General features: G+C 40.5%; 1 protein-coding gene and 1 long non-coding RNA gene across 7 annotated transcripts in view; one reads left to right on the forward strand and one right to left on the reverse strand.

The window, feature by feature from the left end:
* LOC113224982 overlaps nucleotides 1-751 on the reverse strand; it is a 70,072-nt gene extending 69,321 nt beyond the window's left edge. The window contains exon 1 of the long non-coding RNA XR_003309598.1: nucleotides 603-751. This is a non-coding gene — a long non-coding RNA (uncharacterized LOC113224982). The remainder of the gene's footprint in view (nucleotides 1-602) is intronic.
* On the forward strand, nucleotides 1-22,200 carry LOC111528944 (cytochrome P450 2U1). 6 transcript variants are annotated; one of them, XR_002727218.2, is made up of 7 exons: nucleotides 1-765; nucleotides 13,709-14,344; nucleotides 16,127-16,288; nucleotides 18,076-18,243; nucleotides 18,974-19,351; nucleotides 19,914-20,014; nucleotides 20,729-22,200. XR_002727218.2 is itself a non-coding variant. In XM_023195847.2 (5 exons), the coding sequence occupies exons 1-5, from the start codon at nucleotides 102-104 to the stop codon at nucleotides 19,150-19,152; spliced, it is 1,809 nt and encodes a 602-aa protein (XP_023051615.1). In that variant the 5' UTR covers nucleotides 1-101; the 3' UTR covers nucleotides 19,153-22,196. The 6 variants fall into 6 exon arrangements, 3 of the variants coding, with proteins under 3 accessions (XP_023051615.1, XP_023051618.1, XP_023051617.1); XR_002727217.2 differs by having other exon boundaries at nucleotides 18,974-20,014; XR_002727216.2 differs by having other exon boundaries at nucleotides 19,914-22,196.
* The last annotated feature ends 1,261 nt before the right edge of the window (nucleotides 22,201-23,461 follow it).

Below are 23,461 nucleotides of genomic sequence, written 5' to 3' on the forward strand. Positions count from 1 at the left end.
ACGGGACTTCGGGGCAAAGTTCAGGTTCCGCGCCCGCTCGCCCGCCAACCCCCTCCGCCAGGCAGCCGGCGCTTCTCCAGGTTCCGCCCGGGCGTTGCTGAATGGAGGCGGCGGGGAGAATGCGTGCGGCGCAGCCAATCCGGGCGCGCTTCTACGGCCCCTGCCCGCCCCCGACCTTCCAGGACACAGCAGAACACCGACGCCGCGGGGCAGGCAGCTGCGTGCGCGTCTCCTCCGGGCAGCAAGGGGAACCCGAGGCCGCCGGCGCCCTGACCATGTCCTCTCCCGGGCCGCCGCAGCCCCCCGCCGAGGACCCGCCCTGGCCCGCGCGCCTCCTGCTTGCGCCTCTGGGGCTGCTGCGGATGGACCCGAGTGGGGACGCGCTGCTGTTGTGCGGCCTCGTAGCGGTGCTGGGCTGGAGCTGGCTGCGGCGTCGCCGGGCGCGGGGCATCCCGCCTGGGCCCACGCCCTGGCCCCTGGTGGGCAACTTCGGTCACGTGCTGCTGCCTCCCTTCCTCCGGCGGCTGAGCTGGCTGAGCAGCAGGACCAGGGCCGCAGGGATTGATCCCTCGGTGGTGGGCCCGCAGGTGCTCCTGGCTCACCTAGCCCGTGTGTACGGCAGCATCTTCAGCTTCTTTATCGGCCACTACCTGGTGGTGGTCCTCAGCGACTTCCACAGCGTGCGCGAGGCGCTGGTGCAGCAGGCCGAGGTCTTCAGCGACCGCCCGCGGGTGCCGCTCATCTCCATTGTGACCAAGGAGAAGGGTGAGCGGGAACGGGGGGCGTGGGGCGTGGGCTGTGGGTACGCGGATGCCGCGGATGAGTCTCCAGGTGCGCGGGGGCTGCAGTCCCTGTGCCCCTTCCGGCCGCGCGCCCCCAGCCTGCCTCACACCTGCATCCTGAACTAACAGGTGTTGCTGGCTGCGGCGCCTCTCCTTCCTGATGCTTTTAAGATCCCATCAAGTAGTGACGGACGCGTGACTTGTTCATACTCCAAGATCAGAAGTAGAAAAGTCATCTGGAGGTTGAGGGAGAGTAATAGGGATAGTGGGAGGACAAGGTGGCAAGCCAGGTTCCATCTTTCCAAAAGTAGTCTTCCCTTCCACCAGCTGTGACCTCGGAGAGAAACTTTGGCCCCCATGTTAGAAAGAGGGAAGGATATTCTTTTTACCTTGTGAGTTTCGAATGCAAGAATTTAAGATATTTTCCAATAAGATAAAAAGTCCAGAAAACATGGTAGAAGCCTATTACCAAATCTCAGGCGCTGGTTCATAGCCTCTGATTCCTGCGTATGGGAGTCTAAATTGGACATTTTTGCGGGTTGGAAAACGTGTTATCTGCTGCAATAAAATGTCCAGTCTAACCTGTCTCTACCGTCCCCCTTTGTCTTATTGGCTGGCCTAGGTCTCTGACTTCTTTTCTGAGTCACTCCTATCCATCAGTCAGGTGTTAAATGCCTTTTCCTCGGGGAAGCCTTTTCTCACAGCCTCTCCAAGTAGGGTAGGCTCCCTTATTAGAACTAGGTCCCTTACCCAAGCACTTTTCCTTCACTGAACTTTTCAAAACCGAAGCTACATAAGTTTATGGCCTTGGGCCTGGATGTCAGTCTTCACCACTGTTCTGACATTTAGGAGGACAGAGTCATTACTGCCTGAAACATAGTAGGAGCTCAAGTAGCTATTAAATAAATGAATGCTATTTCCTGTCCTTATGACATGGCAAAGAGAGATCTAGGCTTTTCAGAATCTGATAAAGCCAGAGTTTTGCATCAGGATTGTAAACGAAAAAGACAAATATTGTATGATCCACTTATATGACGTGCCTCCTAGCATAGTGAAATTCATAGAGACAGAAAGTCTCAGTTTTGCAAGATGAAAAAGTTCTGTGGCTGGCCAGTAGCAGTGGTTGCACAACAGTGTGAAAGTACCTTATGCCATTAAGGTGTGCACTTAAAAATGGTTAAGATGGTAAATTTTATATGTATTTAACCACAATTTTTAAAAAAGAAGAGAAAAGCAGGTAGGTTTTCTCCAGGCAGCCATGAGCTCAGAAGAGAATTCTAGGTAGAAGCAGTATTACGAAAGCATGCAGTGGATGAGGTGTGAACTGTGACATTTGTTTTTCAGTGGGGCATTTGAAGTATTATGATCTTTATCTCTACTCATTTAAAATCCTTAGCATAATGTCTTAGAGTTCATCCATGTTGTGGCATATGTGAAAATTTTCTTTTGAAGACTGAATAATATTCCATCATATGTATAATCATCCCTCCTTATCTGTAGGGGATTCCTTCCAGGACCTCCTGCGAATAACAAAACCCTAGGATGCTCAAGTCCCTGATATAAAATGGTGTAGCTATGCATAGGGATCTTGGATACTTTAAATCATCTCTAGATTATTTATAATACCTACTACAATGTAAATGCTTTGTAGATAGTTGTCATACTGTATTAAGGTATGACAAGAAAAAAAGTCTACACATTCAGTACAGATGCGGTTTTTTGATCTGCGGTTGGTGGAACCCACAGATGTGGAACCCATGAATGTGGAGGGTCAACTGTATATACCACATTTTGTTTACCCATTCATCCATTGATAGACACTTGTGCCTCCACCTTTGGGCTATTGTGAATAATGCTGCTATGAATAGAAGGGTACAAATATCTGAGTCCCTAGGAGTTGCTTGATCATGTGGTAATTCTAGGTTTAATTTTTTGAAGAACCATCATACCATTTTCCAGTGAGTGCACCAGTTTACATTCCCACAGGGGTCCCAATTTCTCCACGTCCTCACCAACACTTTTTTCTCTTTTTTCACACTTGCTTTTAAGATTGGGCTTAAATGTTACCTCTTTGAGAATGTGTACCCTGAGATGCTTCCCTACCCTGTAGAACGAGATTAACTTCTATGATACTGTTGTTTCATTTTAAGACCTTCCCAGTCTCTTCTAATCAATCCATAAGTCTTAATTGACTCCTACAGTAGATATGTGCTACATCCATCTACTTTTCTCCATCTCTACTGCCAGCACCCTCATCCAAGCTACCATCATTTATTTATTTTTCTTTTTTTCTAAAGCTACCATAATTTCTAATCTGATACTTTAGAAGCCTCTTGACTAACCTGCTTGCTTCCACTCCAGATTTTCATCCCCAGAGCAGCCAAAAGGATCTCTTACATAAACCATGAATCAAACCCTAATAGCTCTCTGGCTGAAACCAATTGCCTCCCCACTCCATACTTGACGTACTGTGGCCTGAAGGATCTGGCTGCTGCATTTCTCTTTTTCAGCTCTCCCTTCATTTGTACATTTCAACCTGGCCTTTCTACTCTAGACACACTAACCTGATTTCTGCCATGCCTGGGCCTGCCTCAAGGTACAACGTTTGTCTTCTTTGGGCCTGGAATAACTTCTTGCTTGACTGATTGCTTGTCATCCCTCAGGCCAATTGTCACCTTTCAGTGCTATTTTGGTCAATGCCCAGCACCACCTCTTATTTTATCTCATTCATATTTTTCTCTTTAAACACTGGGAAGTATAGTATTTAGCCTATTACCACCCCCACCTCTCAATGGAATGTGAGTTTCTTTAGGGCAGAGATTTTGTTCCTTTTGTTAACCACTGTATCCCTACTTCTTGGCACAGAATAGAGAACCAAAAGATGAATGAATTTGTGCATACAAACATCTATTGATGTACGTATCACATTTTATTATAATTTGTTTTATGTGTCTGTCTCTTCCCCTGGATTTCTTAAGGTAGGAATTAGATTTTCTTCTTTGAGATCTTAACAGTATAGTTTCCAATTCTTAAAAAAAAAAAACAGTTTATCAGAGTGCTTCTTGGTGGCTGTTTGGTTGAGGATCTATAACAAGGTCATTTCTAAGCATTAGTTGGACACTGCTTACTATTAAATCTCTATTTAGAAAAGAGCGGGGAGCCTGGGGGCAATTTGGTGCTTCAGTAGTATCTCAACTAAAGTATTCCCCCAAGAGACAGGGTTTTCTTAGGCAATGCTGCTCTGGTATGTGTTGGGTGAATGTGCTGTAAAAGAATTAATGAGAGAAATTTCAGTGGCTGGAGAGGCTGTTGACAAGATAATACAAGGCAAGAACCATGTGGCATGAAGAAAATGCTTGTGGACTTAACTTGGAATAAAGAACAGATCATCTGAATAAGAAAATGTAGCTAGCAGAGGATTTTTTAAATAGAACTTTTTCAAGAGTGAAGAATAAAAAGGGGGGATGTGAATTTATTTCAAGATGATCATCAAAGGATGAAGGAGCAGATGAGTTGTGAGTGGACTTCCCAGATCAAGAAATGGACAGCATTACCAGCCTGAAGAAGAGAGGCCACGGTGACTACAGTCAAGATGCTCAGCTCAGCAAGACTTGAGGACAGCTCAAACCATCTTTGGCTACTGTGCCCAGTAGCAAAGAAGTAAATGTGATATTGTCCAGAAACAAGATGTGTAGGCCATAAGAGAAAAGAAATTATGTTAGGAATTAGAGGCCAATAACGCTATTCAATATTTATTATTTTTTGAAAGAACTTTGCTGCTGAAGTTGATGAGAATAGCAGAGGAGAATATGTTTCATAAATAGTGACGTGCGAAGAGAGGCTAGAAATAGTTGACTTAATACATTTGCTGAAAGTTCCATATGTAGGCAGTTTATTTGTGATGTTTAAATTTTTCAAAATTTCATGATTAGACAAGTTGGTCGTCGTCTTAAGCCCATAAAAACTACAGTAAACTAGGTGGGCCGTAAAGATGCTGTGTCCATCATTCTGATTGATTCTTTTCCTAAGCACAAAAAGAAAAGAAAACTACAAAATCAGAGCTAAGTCTACCAGAGGAGTGTTTCACTCTTAAGTGTGCTGCTATGGTTTGAAGGTGTCCCCAAAAGTTTATGTATTAGAAACTTAATCCCTAATGCAACAGTGTGGAGAGATAGGAACTTAAAAGATGATTAGGTCATGAGAGCTCTGCCCTCATCAATGGATTAGTGCTGTTATCACCAGAGTGGGTTAGTTATTGTGGGAGTGGGTTTCTGATAAGAAGGATGAGTTTGGCCCCCTTTCTCTCTCTCTCTCTCTCTTTCATCCTCTCTTACACTTCTGCCTTCTGCCATGGGATGATGCAGCATGAAGGCCCTTGCCAGATGCCAGTGCTATCCTCTTGGACTTCCCAGCCTTCAAAACTGTAAGAAATAAATCTCTGTTCTTTATAAATTACCCAGCCTGTGGTATTCTGTTATAGCAACACAAAACAGGGTAAGACATGTGATCTGTTTCTTCTAACATCACATTTTTATTTTAAAATATTCAAAATAAAGCTCAAAGAACAGTATAAACTTGATTATCTGCAGCTCAGATCTGCTTCAGATTCATAAATAACATAGCTTTATTTGGTATGTTCTTCTAAAACTTGCATATGTTGGATACTTAAAGTATCTTTCTCTAACTAGCTTTTGTTATTTAAAAGTGTTATGTTTTAACCATATTATGTAGTATTCCACTAAATAGAATGAATATAATGGCATCATATTCTCTATTTCACTGTTGATAAAAATTAGGTAAATTTTACATTGTTTTGCTCTTACCAACTATGCTGCCACAAATGTTTGTAGGACACTAGTCATGAAAGTAGAAAAAGAAACACTGATTTGACTCATAAAACTTGATATGGCTCAGATAATATCACTGGAGACTTGGAGCAAGAGTCAAAGCAAATTGCAAAGCCATAAAAATAGAAGGTAAATGAAATTTTGAAGAATTTTAAAAGTATGGGATAGATCAGTCTGATAGATACCTCAAAGGAGAACAAGATGCAAAATGAAATTAGGAAATGAAGATAAACAGAAAATGAAAGTTCATCTGGGGAATTTGAAAATGAATGAGGGAAACAAGTTAACTGAGTATGCAATAAAATAGGTATTTGAACTGATTTTGAAATAGTTATGCAGTCACACTGAGATGGCCTGAATTCTCCCACTAATAGGAATACTTCTATGATCCCGTGGAAGGAAAGGGTAAGTGTGATCAGTGTATGACACTCTCTCTGTTCAGTAGGTAAAGACGTATATGTGGTCAATGTAGAATTGCTTCATGTTTAATGTATTTTGAGTATTTTTATTATAGTAGTATATGTTACTGGAAAACAAAACAAGGAAAATGAAAAAATGGACTGAAAATCATCTGTGATCAGCATTATTTTGAGATAGTATTGACATTTTCATGTATCACCTTCCAGTCTTTTTTCTACATGTACAGGTATTTTTAGAAATATATTTGCCTCCTTAAAATGGAATAATTTTCATAATTTTAAAAATTGCTTTTTATCACTTAAAGTATTATGAACATATTTTCATATTATTAAATATCCTCTTGTAAAGTTCTTAGGAGCTGTATAATATCCGTTTGTGAGAATGTATCAATGTCAATTTAGTCTATCCTTTATTTGGTTTGAGTTGGATTTTTATGTTTCCACTGCCTAGCACCTGTTCCTTGGACAAGAATACCCGCTTCTTCTGAGGAATTCTTTATTTTTGACCTCAATCCCTTTTGTTGATTGAACAGGAGATGCCATATCTTTACATGAACTTACCTTCTTGGCCAGAGTGATAAGTTGAGGGACACACTGACACACTGACCAAAAGTGGACTGATCACAATTCCTAACCTTTTTGTAAGTGGTTAATCTGTAGGCCAGGCACAGAACTCAATAATTCACAACTACACATCAAGCCCTACATAGTTTTGGGATAAGAATAGCATGACATAGTTAGAAACCTCAAGCCACAAAATAAATTTAAGGTATCTCAAGTTGGTATCACCGCAGGACACCCTACTGAAGCATTTGAATCCTTCCCCAGAATTTCTCAGGTTGAATCTAGAAAATAGAGGACTTTTCCTTTTGGTGGTGAAACTGGGAAAATAGGCATCTCAGGATAGCTCATGTTTCACTGAAAAGCTGGTTTGTAGTTGGAAAGAATGAAGTCAGACAGAGAGGAGGGAAAAATAGATACAGGGAGAAAGAGTTCTGTGACATTTAGTACTCCCTGAGGTGGCAATACGCTTTTCTTCCTGTTGTTTCATTCCATAGCCTAACTGGCCTGTTCGATGAACTAGCTTGAGGGTATATTTTTGTTATTCTGAAGCAAAAGAGTCCTGATTTTTGCTTCCGAGCCATTTTGGGAGACAAAATATTTCTAAAATGTAAATATGTAGTTTAAAAATGGTTAGTAGATGGTAAGATCAAGGACCTAACAAAGGAAAAATAATGTTTTTTGGTAAATAAGACAAAGCAGAGATGTTATATGTACTATATTAAATAAGGAGAGGGCCAGGCGTGGTGGCTCACGCCTGTTATCCCAGCACTTTGGGAGGCCGAGGCGGGTGGATCACCTGAGGTCAGGAGTTCAAGACCAGCCTGGGAAGCCCCATCTCTACTAAAAATACAAAAATTAGCCAGGCTTGGTGGCATGCGCCTGTAGTCCCAGCTACTCAGGAGGCTGAGGCAGGAGAATCACTTGAACCCAGAAGGCAGAGGTTGCAGTGAACTGAGATCGCGCCACTGTACTCCAGCCTGGGTGACAGAGTGCAGCTCCATCTCAAAAAAATAAATAAATAAAAATAAAGAGAGGGTAGGTGGGATTGGTATCAAATCCTAAAGCTGGTGTGGAAGACCATATCTATCCAAGAAAAGAGGAGGCCCACCAACACTTGGCCGCTGAATACTCTGCAGCAGAAGACTTGCTCATAGTTAAAGACAGGAGGAATGATTAAACTTTGGTAGCCTAGGAAATAGTTTATGGGCCTTTAGTACACAAAAGGAGAGTTCTGGTTTCAGGAGTGGTTAAGACATTTCCAATCCTTCTTTGTCGCAACAATCACATACCATACCAGAGGGATGCCGAACAGAAGCACATACTCTGTCTACATTGAAATGAAATGACACATCTACATTTCTGCACCATAACACCTGAACACAAAGTGGCTATAGGATTGGCAAATGACTTAATAGAGTGGAGGATGACTACACCTAAGCATCTACAGAGGGGAATGCCAGTGGAGTATGAGAGTATAGAATGAGAACTACTTCCCTAGTTTACCATGCAGAATCTCAAAAAGGGTTAGAAATCGGAGGTACCAGTGATCATAGGAGACAGAAAAGAGCCAGTAGACTGAGAACAAGGATAGTTTGAAATGCACATAAAATAAGATCAGGTCCTTATCACTGCCCCCACCCCTGCAGAAAATAGTAGGTAGATGCTCTGGAGGGCCTTGGCTGTAGAATGGGGGTGGGGAAGAGATACAGCCTGGCAAAATGAAAAGTTGTTTCCAGACAAAGACAGAAATCTTGAAATGCTTCAACTGGGTGAAAGTTTGACAATGAACACTTAACAACCCTGGCCACCAACAAAAGAAAACAAGGACGTTTGTCTGTCTTGGCCTGGACCTTGGCATAGAAAATGTTTTCCCACCCCCAGTCTAAGCAGCAACTATATGCTTGACGCTACCTTTTCTTTTCTTTTCTTTTTTTTTTTTCTTTCTTTTTTTTTTTTTTTTTTTTTTTTTTTTTGACAGTCTCACTGTGTCACCCAGGCTGAAGTTCATTGGCATGATATCGGCTTACTGCAGCCTTGACCTCCCAGGCTCAAGTGATCCTCTCACCTCAGCCTCCCGAGTAGCTGGAACTACAGGCTTGAGCCACCACACCCAGCTAATTAAAATTTTTTTTATTTTGTAAAGACAGGGTCTCACTGTGTTACCAAGGTGGTCTGGAACTCCTGGGTTCAAGCGATCCTCCCACCTTGGCCTCCCAACCTGCTAGGATTACAGGCATGAGGCACCATGCCTGGCAGATTTTGCTGTTTTAATGCAAAAACAGCCATAGAACATAATGTAAACAAATTAGTGTTACTCATGAACTGGCTGTGTTCCATTTAAACTTTATTTATAGATCATGAAATTTGAATTTCTTTTTTGCCCCTTGATTTTACACTAAAGGAAAGATTTAAATTTCGTATGATTCTCACATATCACAAAATAATCTTTTGATTTTTTTTCAACCATTTATTAATGTAAAAACTAGTCTTGGCTCTCTGGCTGTACAAGGGCGGCAGGCTGGATTTGGCTTTTGGGCTATAGTTTGCCAACTGCTCAACTAGACTTTAAGTAAGCATGTTAAAAATGTAGGAGTGAACATTCACCCTGTTTGTCTCAACAGGAAGATGAGAAGGAAGGGGGAAAAGAATGAGCAAAGCAGATAAACAAATCTCAAAATAGTATGTTAGAAATTAGTAATTAGAATAAATGTAAGAGGACTAAACTTACTGGCTAAAGGACAGCTTGCCAGAATGGATATTTTTTATATCCAATTATATGTTGTTTTAAGAGACATAATCTGTCTTCCCCAAAAAAGAGACATTCCCCCAACATAAGGGTACAGAAAAGTTCAAAATGAAAAGGTATTACAATACTAAGAAAATACTTTAAAAAGAAAAGCTGGTTCTTTTTTGACAAAAGGTACTCTAAATGATACTTCATTGTTAAGAAAAAGGAGGGCATTCATGATAAACGGATCCATTTTAAAAAAATGTAAAAAACAGGAAGATAGAATTCTAAGCTTGAATGTACCTAACAATGTCATCTAATATATATCTGTATTTAACAGCATATATATAAATATAAATCTGTATAGCTACATTGATATTTATCTACCTTTAGCAAAAACTTACAGAACTATAAGAGAAATTGATAAATCCACCATTATAGCAAAATAGCTTAATATAAGTATTTGGTTGAGAGATCAAATAGTTAAAAATTTGTTAAGGATACAGAAAATTTGGCTTTGACCATTATCAGGCTTTCTCTATTGGACATATAGAGAGGACATATTCCTCAAAATTACTTGTACAAACATTCTTCTCAACTTTATTTAGAAATTTCATTGGCCACATACTAGGGTAAAAAAGCAAGCAAATGTCAAATGTCAAATATCAGCATAAAATAAACCAGGTAAGGTAGCAAAGAAGACTTAAAATAGAAAGTTTTTTGTTTTTTTTTTTTTTTTTTTTTTTACTTAAAACCAAATAATGAAAATACATGGAAACAAGACTTGTGGACTGCAGTTAGAGTAGTACCCAGACAGAGGCAAATGTAGAGCTTTAAATTATTTATTAAGATAGAGGTCTGACGATTAATGAGTCAGATGGCCAACGTTATAAATAAACCTAAAGGAAAAGAGAAACATGTTCCAATTTTAGACAGATTCTTTCAGAGACAAAGACTACACCCTGGCTTGCTTTAGGAGGCCAGTATATTCAAGACACATACACCATGAGAAAGGAAACTCATAAGCCATTGTCATTCGTGAATATACTATTTTTTAAAAACTTACATTAGAAAACAAAATCCAGCAATTTTTTAAAGAAACTTAAAAACAAGCAAGTTTAGATTCATTTTAGATTACAAGTTCAATCATCATAAAGAAGGCAGTTTTCAAATTAATGTAGAAATTAAGTGTATCTGCATGAGAATGGAGACGTAGAAGCTACAAAGTGGGCGTCCAAGCCAGGTTCTGCCAGCAGAAATTCTGCCTCTCCTGGGGTCTTGGTGGCCACATCCAGAGACAGACAGGCTCAGGGTGGGGATGGGGCCTGGGGGTGAACCCAAGCCCTCCCAGGAGACAACTTAGCTGCCAGTCACCACCTATTAGGCTCCTCCACCCACTGCCTGCACCTCAGCAAACACCTCCTATGCTCCGTGGATCCCCCAGACCTCTGTGTTTAAAAAAAAAAAAGAAAAGAAAAGAAAAAAGGAAATTAATTGCAGTTCCAACCAAAATCCCTAAATAAGTTTGAGAAATTGATTTTGAAGTTTTTGAAACAGTTTTTAAAAAGAACAAGGTTTTGTAGGGAAGAGGGGACTTCCCTATTCGATATAAAAAATTAAAGTCTATTTATATCTTATTATAAGGTAACAGTAATTAAGACAATGTGCTTTGAGCACAGTGATAAACACATAGACCAATATAACCAACTAGAAAGCCTGTCAACTGGCCCACCCCTATAAAGGAAATGTTTGTCAGAGACAGTATTACAGATTGGTGGTTTGGTGAGGTGGAGTGAGGACCCTTTGATAAATCATACTTGAACAATAGGTTGTCTACATAGGGAAAAAATGTTTGGATTCCTACCTCACAATAGGTAGGAATACCTAACACAAATATAAATTCCAGGTAGATTATAGAAACTTAAATGTGAAAACAAAATTTAAAATTTTTACAAGAAAATAGAGAATGTGTTTATGAACCCATGGTACGAGGAGATTTCTAAAATAAGATATGCAGCACAAATCAAAGGATTGATAAATACAACTATATTTAAAACTTCTGCTTAACACATACCACTTAGAAAGTTAAAAAATCACATGATAAAAGATCTGCTATGCATTTCAAATATATAAGAAAAAGAAAATTGCACAGTAGATAAATGCAAATTACAGAATAGGAAATCTGGCCAATAACCATATAAAAAGCTGCTCTGACCCACTGGTAACAATCAGAGAAATGCAAATAAAAATCAGATGAGATATGTTCCAGGCTTCTGTTGACAAAACTAAAAACATTGACAAGTATCAAGTGAGGGCAACTATTCTGAACAAATGAGAACATTTAAACACTTCTATGAATACACTTTCAGAGTACTCTCCACTTCAGAGAGTAATCCGCAATGTCTAGTCATACTGAATATGTACATATCTTATGACTCATCAGCCAGTCCAGTCTTAGCAATGTCTTTAAAATTCTGAGGAAGTCCAATGGTAGAATAAATAATCACACATAATCTTTAGAAATTCGCCTCCCATGCATCCTTTCTCAGAAGCTACTAGATGATGTGCTTCAGCAAAATGAGGGAGTAAAACAAAGAGGAAGAAATATAATTCAGGAAATGGGTTCTGACACAGAAGAGTCTAAGAAAATTCCCAAATAATGACTAACAGAAGTCATAGCACCTGAACCAAAGGCCTACAGAGCAACCACTGCAGATTTGAGCAGACATTTGGAAGATTCCAACGAGGAACGTGGAACTGATAAATTGTCTGATACATTTGACTGCATGGATGTTTACATTGAAAGACACTTTATAGGCCGGGCGCGGTGGCTCAAGCCTGTAATCCCAGCACTTTGGGAGGCCGAGACGGGTGGATCACGAGGTCAGGAGATCGAGACCATCCTGGCTAACACGGTGAAACTCCGTCTCTACTAAAAACTACAAAAAACTAGCCGGGCGAGGTGGGGGTGCCTGTAGTCCCAGCTACCCGGGAGGCTGAGGCAGGAGAATGGTGTAAACCCAGGAGGCGGAGCTTGCAGTGAGCTGAGATCCGGCCACAGCGCTCCAGCCTGGGTAAAAGAGCGAGACTCCGTCTCAAAAAAAAAAAAAGACACTTTATAGGTATATGAGAAACTTTAACCACAGAGCAGGGTCTTTATTTCATTTGCAGCTGTATCTACTGCACCCCCATGCCTGGCACATAGTAAGAATTCAGAAGTAATGTGGGAAGGAAGAAGAGCTAGCCAAAATGATAGAGTATACCATGGAAAATAGGATGAAATAGGTGACAGAAAACAAGGAATATTTGAGAACAATCTGATATATCTGGGAGCAATTTTGTGGGGTTTGATGGTGGGATATATAAGTGAAAATCAAATAGGATGTAGTTGTGGATGACCTTAACATGTCCATATATTTTAAAATCAGGGCTGCTGCCAATAACAGACATTTTAGATTACCTGCCAGTTATCGGATTCCAAATTTTGATGTCCAATAGTTCTAATCTAGTTGGGCTGTTCATTTAGTCAGCTAATATTTAACAAACTCTCCTATGTACCAAGCACTATGCCAGAAGCTGGATTTTAATGGTGAGCACTAGGAGATATGGTCTCTGCCCTCATTTTAATCTGTTGCTATAATTATCCTTCAGTTCAGAATGTTTAGAATATAGGTGTTTAGAATATGGGGGTATATAGCCTGAAATATTTATTGTCTTTTTTTCTTTTTTTAGAGGCAGGGTCTTTCTCTGTCATCCAGGCTGGATTACAGTGGCATGATCATAGTGGACTGCAGCCTCCAACCCCTGGGCTCATGTGATTCTCTGACCTTAGCCTCTTGAGTACCTGGGGCTTACAGATGCATGCCACCATACCTGGCGAATTTTTTTTTTTTTTAGAGATGGGGTCTGTTCTGTTGCCCAAGCTGGTCTTGAACTCCTGGATTCAAGCAGTCCTCCCACCTCAGCTTCCCAAATCTCTGGGGTTATAAGCAAGAGCCACTGTACCTGGCCACCTGACAAATTTTCTAAGCCTGGATTCACTCTTATGAAATGTAATACTTTGAAATGCACACTAACTTTGGAAAATGAAACTCATTGCTTTTCATTTCACCAGGAGTTACTATCTATAATAATAAGCTTTAGAGCAAATTCTCCTAATTTAATTAGATATGATTTTTGTTATTAGAAACACATACTATCTTGATAACTAAATTTTGCCAATCGTTTTTCTTGACTAGTGGTCTTTATCTATATATGAGGAGTTTTCCATAAGTGACTTGAAAAATACAGAATGCACTCCACGGTAGGTCTGTTCAGTGTTATCAGGAATGCTGTTTCTCATCTTCCTTTCTTGGTGTCCCTTTGCAGGGGTTGTGTTTGCACATTATGGTCCCATCTGGAGACAACAAAGGAAGTTCTCTCATTCAACTCTTCGTCATTTTGGGTTGGGAAAACTTAGCTTGGAGCCCAAGATTATTGAGGAGTTCAAATACGTGAAAGCGGAAATGCAAAAGCATGGAGAAGACCCCTTTTGCCCTTTCTCCATCATCAGCAATGCCGTCTCTAACATCATTTGCTCCTTGTGCTTTGGCCAGCGCTTTGATTACACCAATAGTGAGTTCAAGAAAATGCTTGGTTTTATGTCACGAGGGCTAGAAATCTGTCTGAACAGTCAAGTACTCATGGTCAACATATGTCCTTGGCTTTATTACCTTCCCTTTGGACCATTTAAGGAATTAAGACAAATTGAAAAGGATATAACCAGTTTCCTTAAAAAAATCATCAAAGACCATCAGGAGTCTCTGGATAGAGAGAACCCTCAGGACTTCATAGACATGTACCTTCTCCACATGGAAGAGGAGAGGAAAAATAATAGTAACAGCAGTTTTGATGAAGAGTACTTATTTCATATCATTGGGGATCTCTTTATTGCTGGGACTGATACCACAACTAACTCTTTGCTTTGGTGCCTGCTGTATATGTCACTGAACCCCGATGTACAAGGTAATTAATAGGTGTTTCCTTTGTTCATGGCAAAACCAGGTCATTTAAATCAGGATTAGCAACCTCAGTGATCTGGTGGCTCCTAACACTGAGCAGTGTCTTCAGGCTGGCAAACAAATACTTGCAACTCATAGGGAGTTGGTAAGATGTTAACAGTGAAACCCAAGTTTCTAGACAGTAGGACTGAGGTCATAACTTGCTTACCCCTGCTCAAATCTCTACGGGTTTGATTCTGTGTGAAATCTATGATCATGAAAGACCTTTAGAGAAGAACATTCTAGAGCTGAAGGGAATCATAATGCTGATCTGAACACATCTTGTTTTTTTTGAAATTGGAGAACAGAGGCTCAGAGAAGTTGTGTGACTTTCACAAGGTCACACAGCTAGTTCTACCACCTCAGTCCCAATAGATACTGAAAGTCCATGGCAGTTCAGAGTAGAATAATACAGGGAGGATGGTGTATTGTTAATTTCTGTTGCTGTTATAACAAATTACCACAAACTGAGTGGCTTAAAACAACACAAGTGTCTTAAGAGTTCTATACATTGTAAGTCTGATACATGTCTCATTGGGCTGAAAATCAGGACGTTGACAGGGCTGTATTCCTTTCTGGAGGGTCTAAAGAAGAATCAATTTCCTTGCTGTTTTTGGCTTCCACAGCTCATGGCTTCCTTCTTCTGTCTTTGAAGGCAGCAGTGTTGCATCTCTGACCATTCATTCATAGTCACATCTTTCTCTGACTCTGAACTCAACTGGGAAAGGTTATCTGACTTAAAAACCTGTGTTCTTAGATTGGGCACACCCAAGTGATCCAGGATAATCTTCCCATCTCTATGTCTTTAATTACATCAGTTTAGTCCCTTTTGCCATGTAAGGTATTATGTTTACAGACTCCAGGGGATTAGGGTGTGTACATCTTGTATGGGCCCTTATTCTGCCTACTATAGATGTGATTATACCTACCTGTATTAGTTAATTATTGCTGGGTAGCAAACCACCCCGAAATTTGCTAGCTTTACAAAAACCACCACCATGTATTATCTCCCAGTTTCTCAGGGTCAAGAATCCACGAATGACTTCCAGTTTAGGGTTTCTCATGAAGTTAGAGTTAAGATGTTGGCTGGGTCTGCGGACTTGACTGAGACTAAAGAATCCAGGTCCAGGGTGGCTATCCATATGACTGTTGGCCAAGTTCCTTACCACTCTGACCCTTCCATAAAGCTGCTTCACTTGGTGGCTTCCTTCCCCAAAAGTGAGCAACCTGAGAGAGAGAGAGAGAGAGTGGCAAAGATGAGGAGCCACAGTGTCTTTTATAATCTGATCTCAGAAGTGACATGTCCTCACTTCACCCTTATTCTCTTGGTCACATAGACCAACTTGGTACAGAGTAGGAGGGGACTGCACAAGGATATAAACCACAAGAACAGGGAATATTGGGGGCCACCTTAGGCTATCACATGTTGTCTCAGTTGACTTAGAGAGTCAATCCCATGTTCATATGAGAGTATGACTTAGGATGCTCCTGAATCCAGAGTCCTTTCTCTTTGGCCCCTCTATGTGTTACTATCCCACTTCTAAGTCACAGGGTAGCACAGGCACCCTGGGGCTAGCTGTCTCTACTTGAAATGTCCGACCAACGCTTCACCTTTACTGAGGCAGAGTCAGGCCTGAACTGCCAACTGACCAGTTAGGTATTAGTGGTGATGGAAAGTATGCAGAGGAGGGCAGGTTCAACTCTCTCCCACGCTTATCTTCTGGTTTATTCTTCCCTTTTTGCATAGAGAAGGTTCATGAAGAAATTGAAAGGGTCATTGGCGCCAACCGAGCTCCTTCCCTCACAGACAAGGCCCAGATGCCCTACACAGAAGCCACCATCATGGAAGTGCAGAGGCTAACTGTGGTGGTTCCGCTTGCCATTCCTCATATGACCTCAGGGAACACAGGCAAGTCCAGGGTCTTCCTCTTTGAATGCCCTTGAGGGAAGCAGGGCCCTCTAATCCAGGGTAGTTGAGGTGAGGGGTATGGTGACTGTTGTCTAGCTTGATCCTTCTGAAGATTTAGTATTGTGTCATAGATAATAAAATGTCTAGGGAATGTTCAGCCCTCTGCTGTGCATCACTGGTTGTACTAGAATTCTACTACTGCTTAGTTTTACTAGTAGCTCTATAGCCTTCAGAACATACACACTTATACTGGCAAAACAAATAATGTCGAAATTTAAATTGGCTATGTTGGCAGAAAAAGCTCCAGAATTGACAAAGGCAACTCTCCCTTCTTTTCATGGAGGTCAGAAGAGCTAGTCTAAACGTGGATTAAGGATTTTGCCTGAAAATTATCTTACTTCAACTTTTAAAATTCTGCAGCTGAAGCATAAATATTAAATAATTAGAAGGCCGGGCATGGTGGCCCACACCTGTAATCCCAGAATTTTGGGAGGCCGAGGCAGGCGGATCACTTGAGGTCATGAGTTCGAGACCAGCCTGGACAAGATGATGAAACCCCATCCCTACTAAAAATACAGAAATTAGCCAGGCATGATGGTGCACAACTGTAGTCCCAGCTACTCAGGAGGCTGAGGCAGGAGAATCACTTGGACCTGGGAGGTTGCAGTGAGCTGAGATTGTGCCGTTACACTCTAGCCTGGGTGACACAGCAAGACTCTGTCTCAGAAAAAAAAAAAAAAAAGGTCAGGCACAGTGACTCACACCTGTAATTCCAGCACTTTGGGAGGCCCAGGAGGGTGGATCACTTGAGGCCAGGAGTTGAAAACAAGCCTAGCCAACGTGGCAAAAACCCATTTCTACTAAAAATACAAAAATTAGCCGGGCGTAGTGGCACACTCCTGTAGTCCCAGCTACTCAGGAGCTGAGGCAGGAGAAGAATCACTTGAACCCGGAAGGCAGAGGTTGCGGTGAGCCAAGGTCACGCCACTGTACTTCTGCACTTCAGTCTGGGCGACAGAGTGAGACAGCCTGTCTCAAAAAAAAAAAAAAGAATAGAAAAGCCCATCTTATTCTAAAGTCACCTGTTTCATCCTCTCATCTACAGTGAAGTATGTCTATTTGGTCATGTCCAGACTCTCTTTAAACATCCCTATTAACAAGGAATTTACCTCTGGAGTCAGCCCATAGTGTAATGGGCTTGATCTAGTTTTAAGACAGTTATAGCATGCCATTGCTTATAAATGACATTGGATCACTTAACAGGTTTTTTTTTGGTACCAGATAGACCATGTTTATAGTGTCTTTTGGGCACTGTTTAAAGTGCATATTGACTTGTTAGCTAGTAAAAGCCAGGGTTGGCTTCCCTGTGTATCTCTTTATCTTAGTTTACCTCCTCACTACATTGTTGTATGGACATAAATGACCCTGTAAACTAAGTTTTATACATATTGGGAATTTTAATTTTTAGGGAAAGTTTACTTGAAATGCCCTATTGTTTTTGTTTTAGTGTTTTCTCTTCATTGTAATGTTTTTATGGTTTTATGTATTAATTCAGCATTCATTGGAACACTGCCTGCTCCCTGTCTCAGGTGGGTTCTGGGATGGTGCAGGGAGAGGGATGCCAGTTGACAAGATCATATCTCCACCCTCAAGTACCTCACAGTTTGGTCTCAACCAATTAAAGTGCTAGGTATATAAATACATTTTATTTTTCAGATAATGATGTTTAGGGAGAACTACTAGTAAAAGCATACTGAATAACACCCATATGTTTTCTTTTGTTTTAGTGCTTCAAGGGTATACCATTCCTAAAGGCACACTGATCTTACCCAACCTGTGGTCAGTACATAGAGACCCATCCATTTGGGAGAAACCAGAAGATTTCTACCCTAATCGATTTCTGGATGACCAAGGACAACTAATTAAAAAAGAAACCTTTATTCCTTTTGGGATAGGTCAGTTACACTTTTTTAAACTGTGTAATTTTTAAAAGTAGAACTAAAATAATATTTTATTATTTCATGTTGTTTTAAAAATGTTTATTTCTTGGCAAGCTAATGTAAGAGAAGGGATCAATAATTTAGATAAGGCATCTTCACTATGTTCACTTCAGATTTTAATAAAGCAGTTGGTTTTAAATCTCTAAATTTGATTAGAAATTTTACTTTCAGGGCTGATCAGGTAATTCTGGGGGGTCCCAGGGAGCTACTGAAGTTAAGAGCAATTTCTGATCTGGTCTGGTGGGTGAGAGGATGGGTTCCCTAATCTCAACAGTTCCTCTTTTAGGTTCCTAGATTAAGAACATAGGATTCTTTCTGTGGAAAAAGGGAGGCTCTAGGGATTCTTAATCTGAATTTTTTTGCCTTCATCTTCCAGGTAAAAGTGAAGGAAAGAGGTAAACAGGCACAGAAGAGACAGGGTAGCTGCCACATTGGATCCGTCTCTAGTTCCTGTCTAGAATGAGGATAGGTTTTTATGAGTAGGAGTTAAAATGTGTATTTGATATGTAAAAATTCTGATCAGCATATGCTGTGGGAGGCTATGTAGTATAGATGGCAATTTGATTTAAAAACTCCATCTGCATTTAGAATACTCAATTTAGATATTTCCTATAAATTTGTACTTTTTGAAACAGGAGAAGGGATGGTGTTATAATCCTTCATTTTTTTCTGATCTCATTTTTAGGGAAGCGGGTGTGTATGGGAGAACAGCTGGCAAAGATGGAATTATTCCTAATGTTTGTGAGCCTAATGCAGAGTTTCACATTTGCTTTACCTGAGGATTCTAAGAAGCCCCTCCTGACTGGAAGATTTGGTCTAACTTTAGCCCCACATCCATTTAATATAACTATTTCAAGGAGATGAAGAGCATCTCCAAGAAGAGATGGTAAAAAGATATATAAATCTTTCTAAGCAGATTCTTTCTACTGCAAGGGACAGTGAATCCAGCAACTCAGTGGATCCAGGTTGGGCTCAGAGAGATCAGAAGGAGGGTAAAGCACACTGGGAGCTTTCATCTTGGAGGATTCCTCAGCAGGATGCTTCAGCCATTTTAGTAATGCAGGTCTGTGATTTGGGGCATAGAAACCAAAGTACCTAGGAAACAGGAGATCTGGATTTTACTTACAGTAGCTTCCACCAATGGGCCGATCTTCTCATTTCTCAGTGCCTCAGACATCCCATATGTAAAATGAGAGTACTAAAACTTGGCTTCTCTCTACCTCTCAGCACTAATGATGGTCAAATGCCTTACATCTTTTCTGGTATCTCTAAAATGCTGTTAAGCTCTGGAGAAGAAATTCAGGAGAAGAAGATCTATCAGCTGGCTTTTAAAGACCTGTGACAACATGAAAGTGGTGTTCAGCCTGTAATGCTTTGTCAGAGATGGTTATGTATTTAGGTTATAATGGGGGAGAACTTTTCTCACCACAGATTCTATATGCCAGCTTCTTTGGGCTTGTTCTGTTATTATCTTTTTTTTTATGATTTTAGTTTTTACTTTTTGTAGATGTGGGATGAAGTGGGCTCTGTCATGTATATTGAGGAAAAAAGAAATTATAATTTTAAAAAATCCCTTTTAGGATTATTGTATAAATTTATATGTCTACCTTCTATTTCAACTACAGGAACAGTGAGCCTTGCTAAAGAAGTAGCTTCATGGCACAATTCCTTTCTACTGAGTTATTTGCAAAGATGCAGCTCTGCCTTTTTACCTAAGGCCTGAATGGTGAGCTTGGGGATTTTGATGCTGGGACTCATCAGGAAAGAATTCTGCTTTCAAACTATACTGAACATTCCTGTCCTAGCCTCCCTGCCACCAGGCCCAATGTATCTGATCCTTGAATACACTCTCAAAGAATTCACTCTCTTTTTATTAAGAGAACTAAATTGTTTCTAAATGTAGAAGGTTCCTCTGGAAGAGCAGTTTTCAGCAGGGGTGGTAACCCCTTCAGCGGGAGTTTGGGAATGTGTGGGTTTGTTTCTTGGTTATCATAATGATGGGGGTGCTACTGGCCTTCTGCTGCCATGGGACCAGGATGCTAAATGTCAAGGTAGTCCTATACAGTGAAGAATTGTCCTGCTCAAGATGCCAGGATTTCCCCCAGTGAGAACGTGCTCCAAAGAATGACCACCCCTTTCTTTTATTCTCCCACAGTGCTCCATGTATAGAAGTAAGCATAGTAGTAATATGAGCAACCATATTCCTGAACCTTTCCTCATGCTGGCTCTATACTTAATCCTTTACTTGCATATTTCTGTAATTGTTACAGAAATTCTATTAAGAGGGTGGCATACTGTAGTGGATGAAGCTGAGGCTTAGAGAAGGTAAGGCACAAAGTTAAAAAGTAACATCATTGAGTTTCAAACCTACTGGTCTCTGTGACTAAAGAACACTTTCAGAATCACTTCTCAATTCTGCCACCACTTGATCCCATAACAGGCTACCCCTTGGCCTCATGCTGAAGTTGTGTGTGTCCGTCTCCATCCCAGGCTGAGCTCCTTGAGGTCAGGATGTCATGCTGTTTGCCTCCCTCACAGTGCCTTGGTCTTAGTGGATGCCCAGTCATCTTGTGAAGGACTTTTTAAGAAGTGTACTTAAGAGAAAAATCCTACCTTATTTGAATAATTACAAGTCATATTTTTGTTGTTTAAAGGTCATAAATCAGTGTATGTTATTTGTTAATGTCCATTAAAGCCAGTTTTTAAAACATCACCGGACTTTTGTGTTTATCATTTAAAACAACCATTTTAATCAAACTTAGAACGATGCCTTAGCTGTTTATATCTGACAGAATGTAAGCTCCCACCACCTGAAGGCTGGGCCATATCCAGGGACCTCTCATTCACTTTCCTAAAGGAGAGAAGCAGCTACTGCTGTTCCTACTGATAGAGAAGAGGGCGAGAAAAGATCCAGAGTGGTTGTTACTTCGGGAATTAAACGAAAGATGAAACTCTGAACTTAAACACTTCTGTCTGACTGGCCTCCTGTGACTGATCATCCTTCCTTGCTCTGTTTTCCAGATAAATGGAGACACCAGATCTCCCCAGCCTCTGACTTCATCTGCCATTAGCCATACTCTGCAGTTAGATCTCAGTCTGGGAATGGCATTCCAGGGCAATTGTGAACATGAGGCTAGATTTTCCTTTGATTTAGCACATGCCTAGGCAAACTTTTGCAGGCTCAAAAAAAGAAAATAATATGCTTAATCAAAACAATCAGAGGAAAAAGAAAAGATATTTTAAGATAATTGACTGATTTTTGACTCTACATTCTTTATCTACCATACTGCTCTTTTCCTTTTTAAAAATATTATTAAGCACTTTCAATATAGATAAATGAGATACAGGCTAATCTTTAGGTGTCTTAAGAATTTTTGCTTTTTGAAAAAGAAAAGCTAATAGCCTAACTGCAGAGGAACTGAGTGGATGGGGCGGCTGCTGTATAGATTTTTAGATGAGATGATACAGTGTGGATTACACTGCACCTTGGGCAGGACAGTTTGTTCTTGATATGGAATTCATATGCTTTTGAATCGTACTAATAACTCAGCATTAACAAGTGTATTACTCCTTAAATTCTACAGGCATTTTCAATATTCCTAACCAAAGAGTTTATAGCTTACTTGAGAAGAAGTCTGTTCTTGGAGAGATGTTGAAATTAGATGTTTATTAAACTTTAAAATATAATGCCTTAAGCTGTAGCACTTTAAAAACATCTTTATATATAAATTGCTGAAAGGACTGTTAATGCTTTTCTCAGACATGTTGACATTTTACAATTTTGCACATCATGGTTTATTTGAAATGAAAAACTAACTGTACTTTGTTTTATAAGTCTACCTAATACCTCATTTTTGGTTCTCATCTTTAGCACAGTTTTGATGCTTTTATTAAACTATTTTAACTGAGAAAGTGTCATGTCTGGTTTTTGTTTTGTTTTGTTTTAATTGCTATACAAAATTTTGTTTTCCATATGTCAAGTTAATGAAAAAAGAAAATAGGCCTCCAAAGACAGATGTTCACAATAGAATGTAAGCATGGTCCTTAGAAACAAGGGTAATTCTTTTAAAATTTCCCTGTGGAGTGAAGTTCTTAGAGGACTGCATCACTGCCCAGGTGTCTTATATTCCCTGTGGAAGCCCAGCATGAGTTGAGAGGAGATGGGCCCACATGATCCTGCTGTGGCCAGGTACTGAGTACTGGTCTCACATTTCCCAGCTCAGGAAAAAGAGCTTTTTCATACTTGAACCCTGTTTTGCCTGTGGAGGGACCCCCCTGCCAATTTTTTCCACAGCCTATTCTTCTTCCTGAAGTCACAGCTCAGACAGCATCTCCTCAGAGAGGTCACCCACCGTGACATCCAAAGTGGTCTTTCCTGAGAACTCCCTAATCTCATCACTCAGTTTATTTCCTCCAGAGCTGTCATCACTAACTGCAACTACCTTGTTTAGTTAAACCTTCTGTTTCTATCATCTCTCTCATCTCCGCTCCATGAGGATGTCAGGGACTGACTGTATCTGATACCTTACCAATAGTGGATGCCTTATGCAGAGCAGGCATCAGTAAATATGTTGGGCAAATGAAGAGTTAAGTGAGTTTGATGGAAGGTGATTATTTGACCCTTTAGGCTAGAGAGGAGATGATACAGGCAAACCTGTCATTGTTTTCTGTCTGCTTCCTTAGTGACTGTGGCTGTGCCACCAGAGTATGAGTTTTAGTGAAATAACAGTAGTGAAACAAGAGGAACACTGAATAATGTGGCACCCTCAAATCTTCAGTTTTGCTGCATTATTTTTAGAAACCAAATTCATTTAAGTAGGGTATTTGTTCATTAGTAAATAATTTGATATTATCATGATTGAAATAATACTTTTATATTCTTTTATTTTTTTGAGACAGGGTCTCACTCTGTTGCCCAGGCTAGGGTGGCATGATCACGCCTCACTGCAGGCTCAAGTGATCCTCCCACTTCAGCCTCCTAAGTACCTAGGACTACAGGCGCATGCCACTATGCCTGGCTAAGATATTTCATATTCTTATCAGTTCTTCCCTTTGTATGAGGGTCAAATAATGAGTTTTCATTAAGGGATAAGGCTAATTATCCATAAGACTCTCAGTGGATTGCTCAGCAAAATCCCTGCAGCCAAGGATAGAGTAGGATGATGTATTCAAA

The sequence above is a fragment of the Piliocolobus tephrosceles genome, chromosome 3, assembly GCF_002776525.5.
Source record: "Piliocolobus tephrosceles isolate RC106 chromosome 3, ASM277652v3, whole genome shotgun sequence".
NCBI lineage: Eukaryota > Metazoa > Chordata > Mammalia > Primates > Cercopithecidae > Piliocolobus > Piliocolobus tephrosceles.

Excerpts from the sequence above, each read along its gene's own strand:
- LOC111528944 (XM_023195847.2), top strand. The coding sequence starts at position 102 with ATGGAGGCGGCGGGGAGAATGCGTGCGGCGCAGCCAATCCGGGCGCGC. Across the intron at positions 766-13,708 it reads CATTGTGACCAAGGAGAAGG|GGGTTGTGTTTGCACATTAT; the intron begins GTGAGCGGGAAC and ends GTCCCTTTGCAG. Across the intron at positions 18,244-18,973 it reads CTTTATTCCTTTTGGGATAG|GGAAGCGGGTGTGTATGGGA; the intron begins GTCAGTTACACT and ends TCTCATTTTTAG.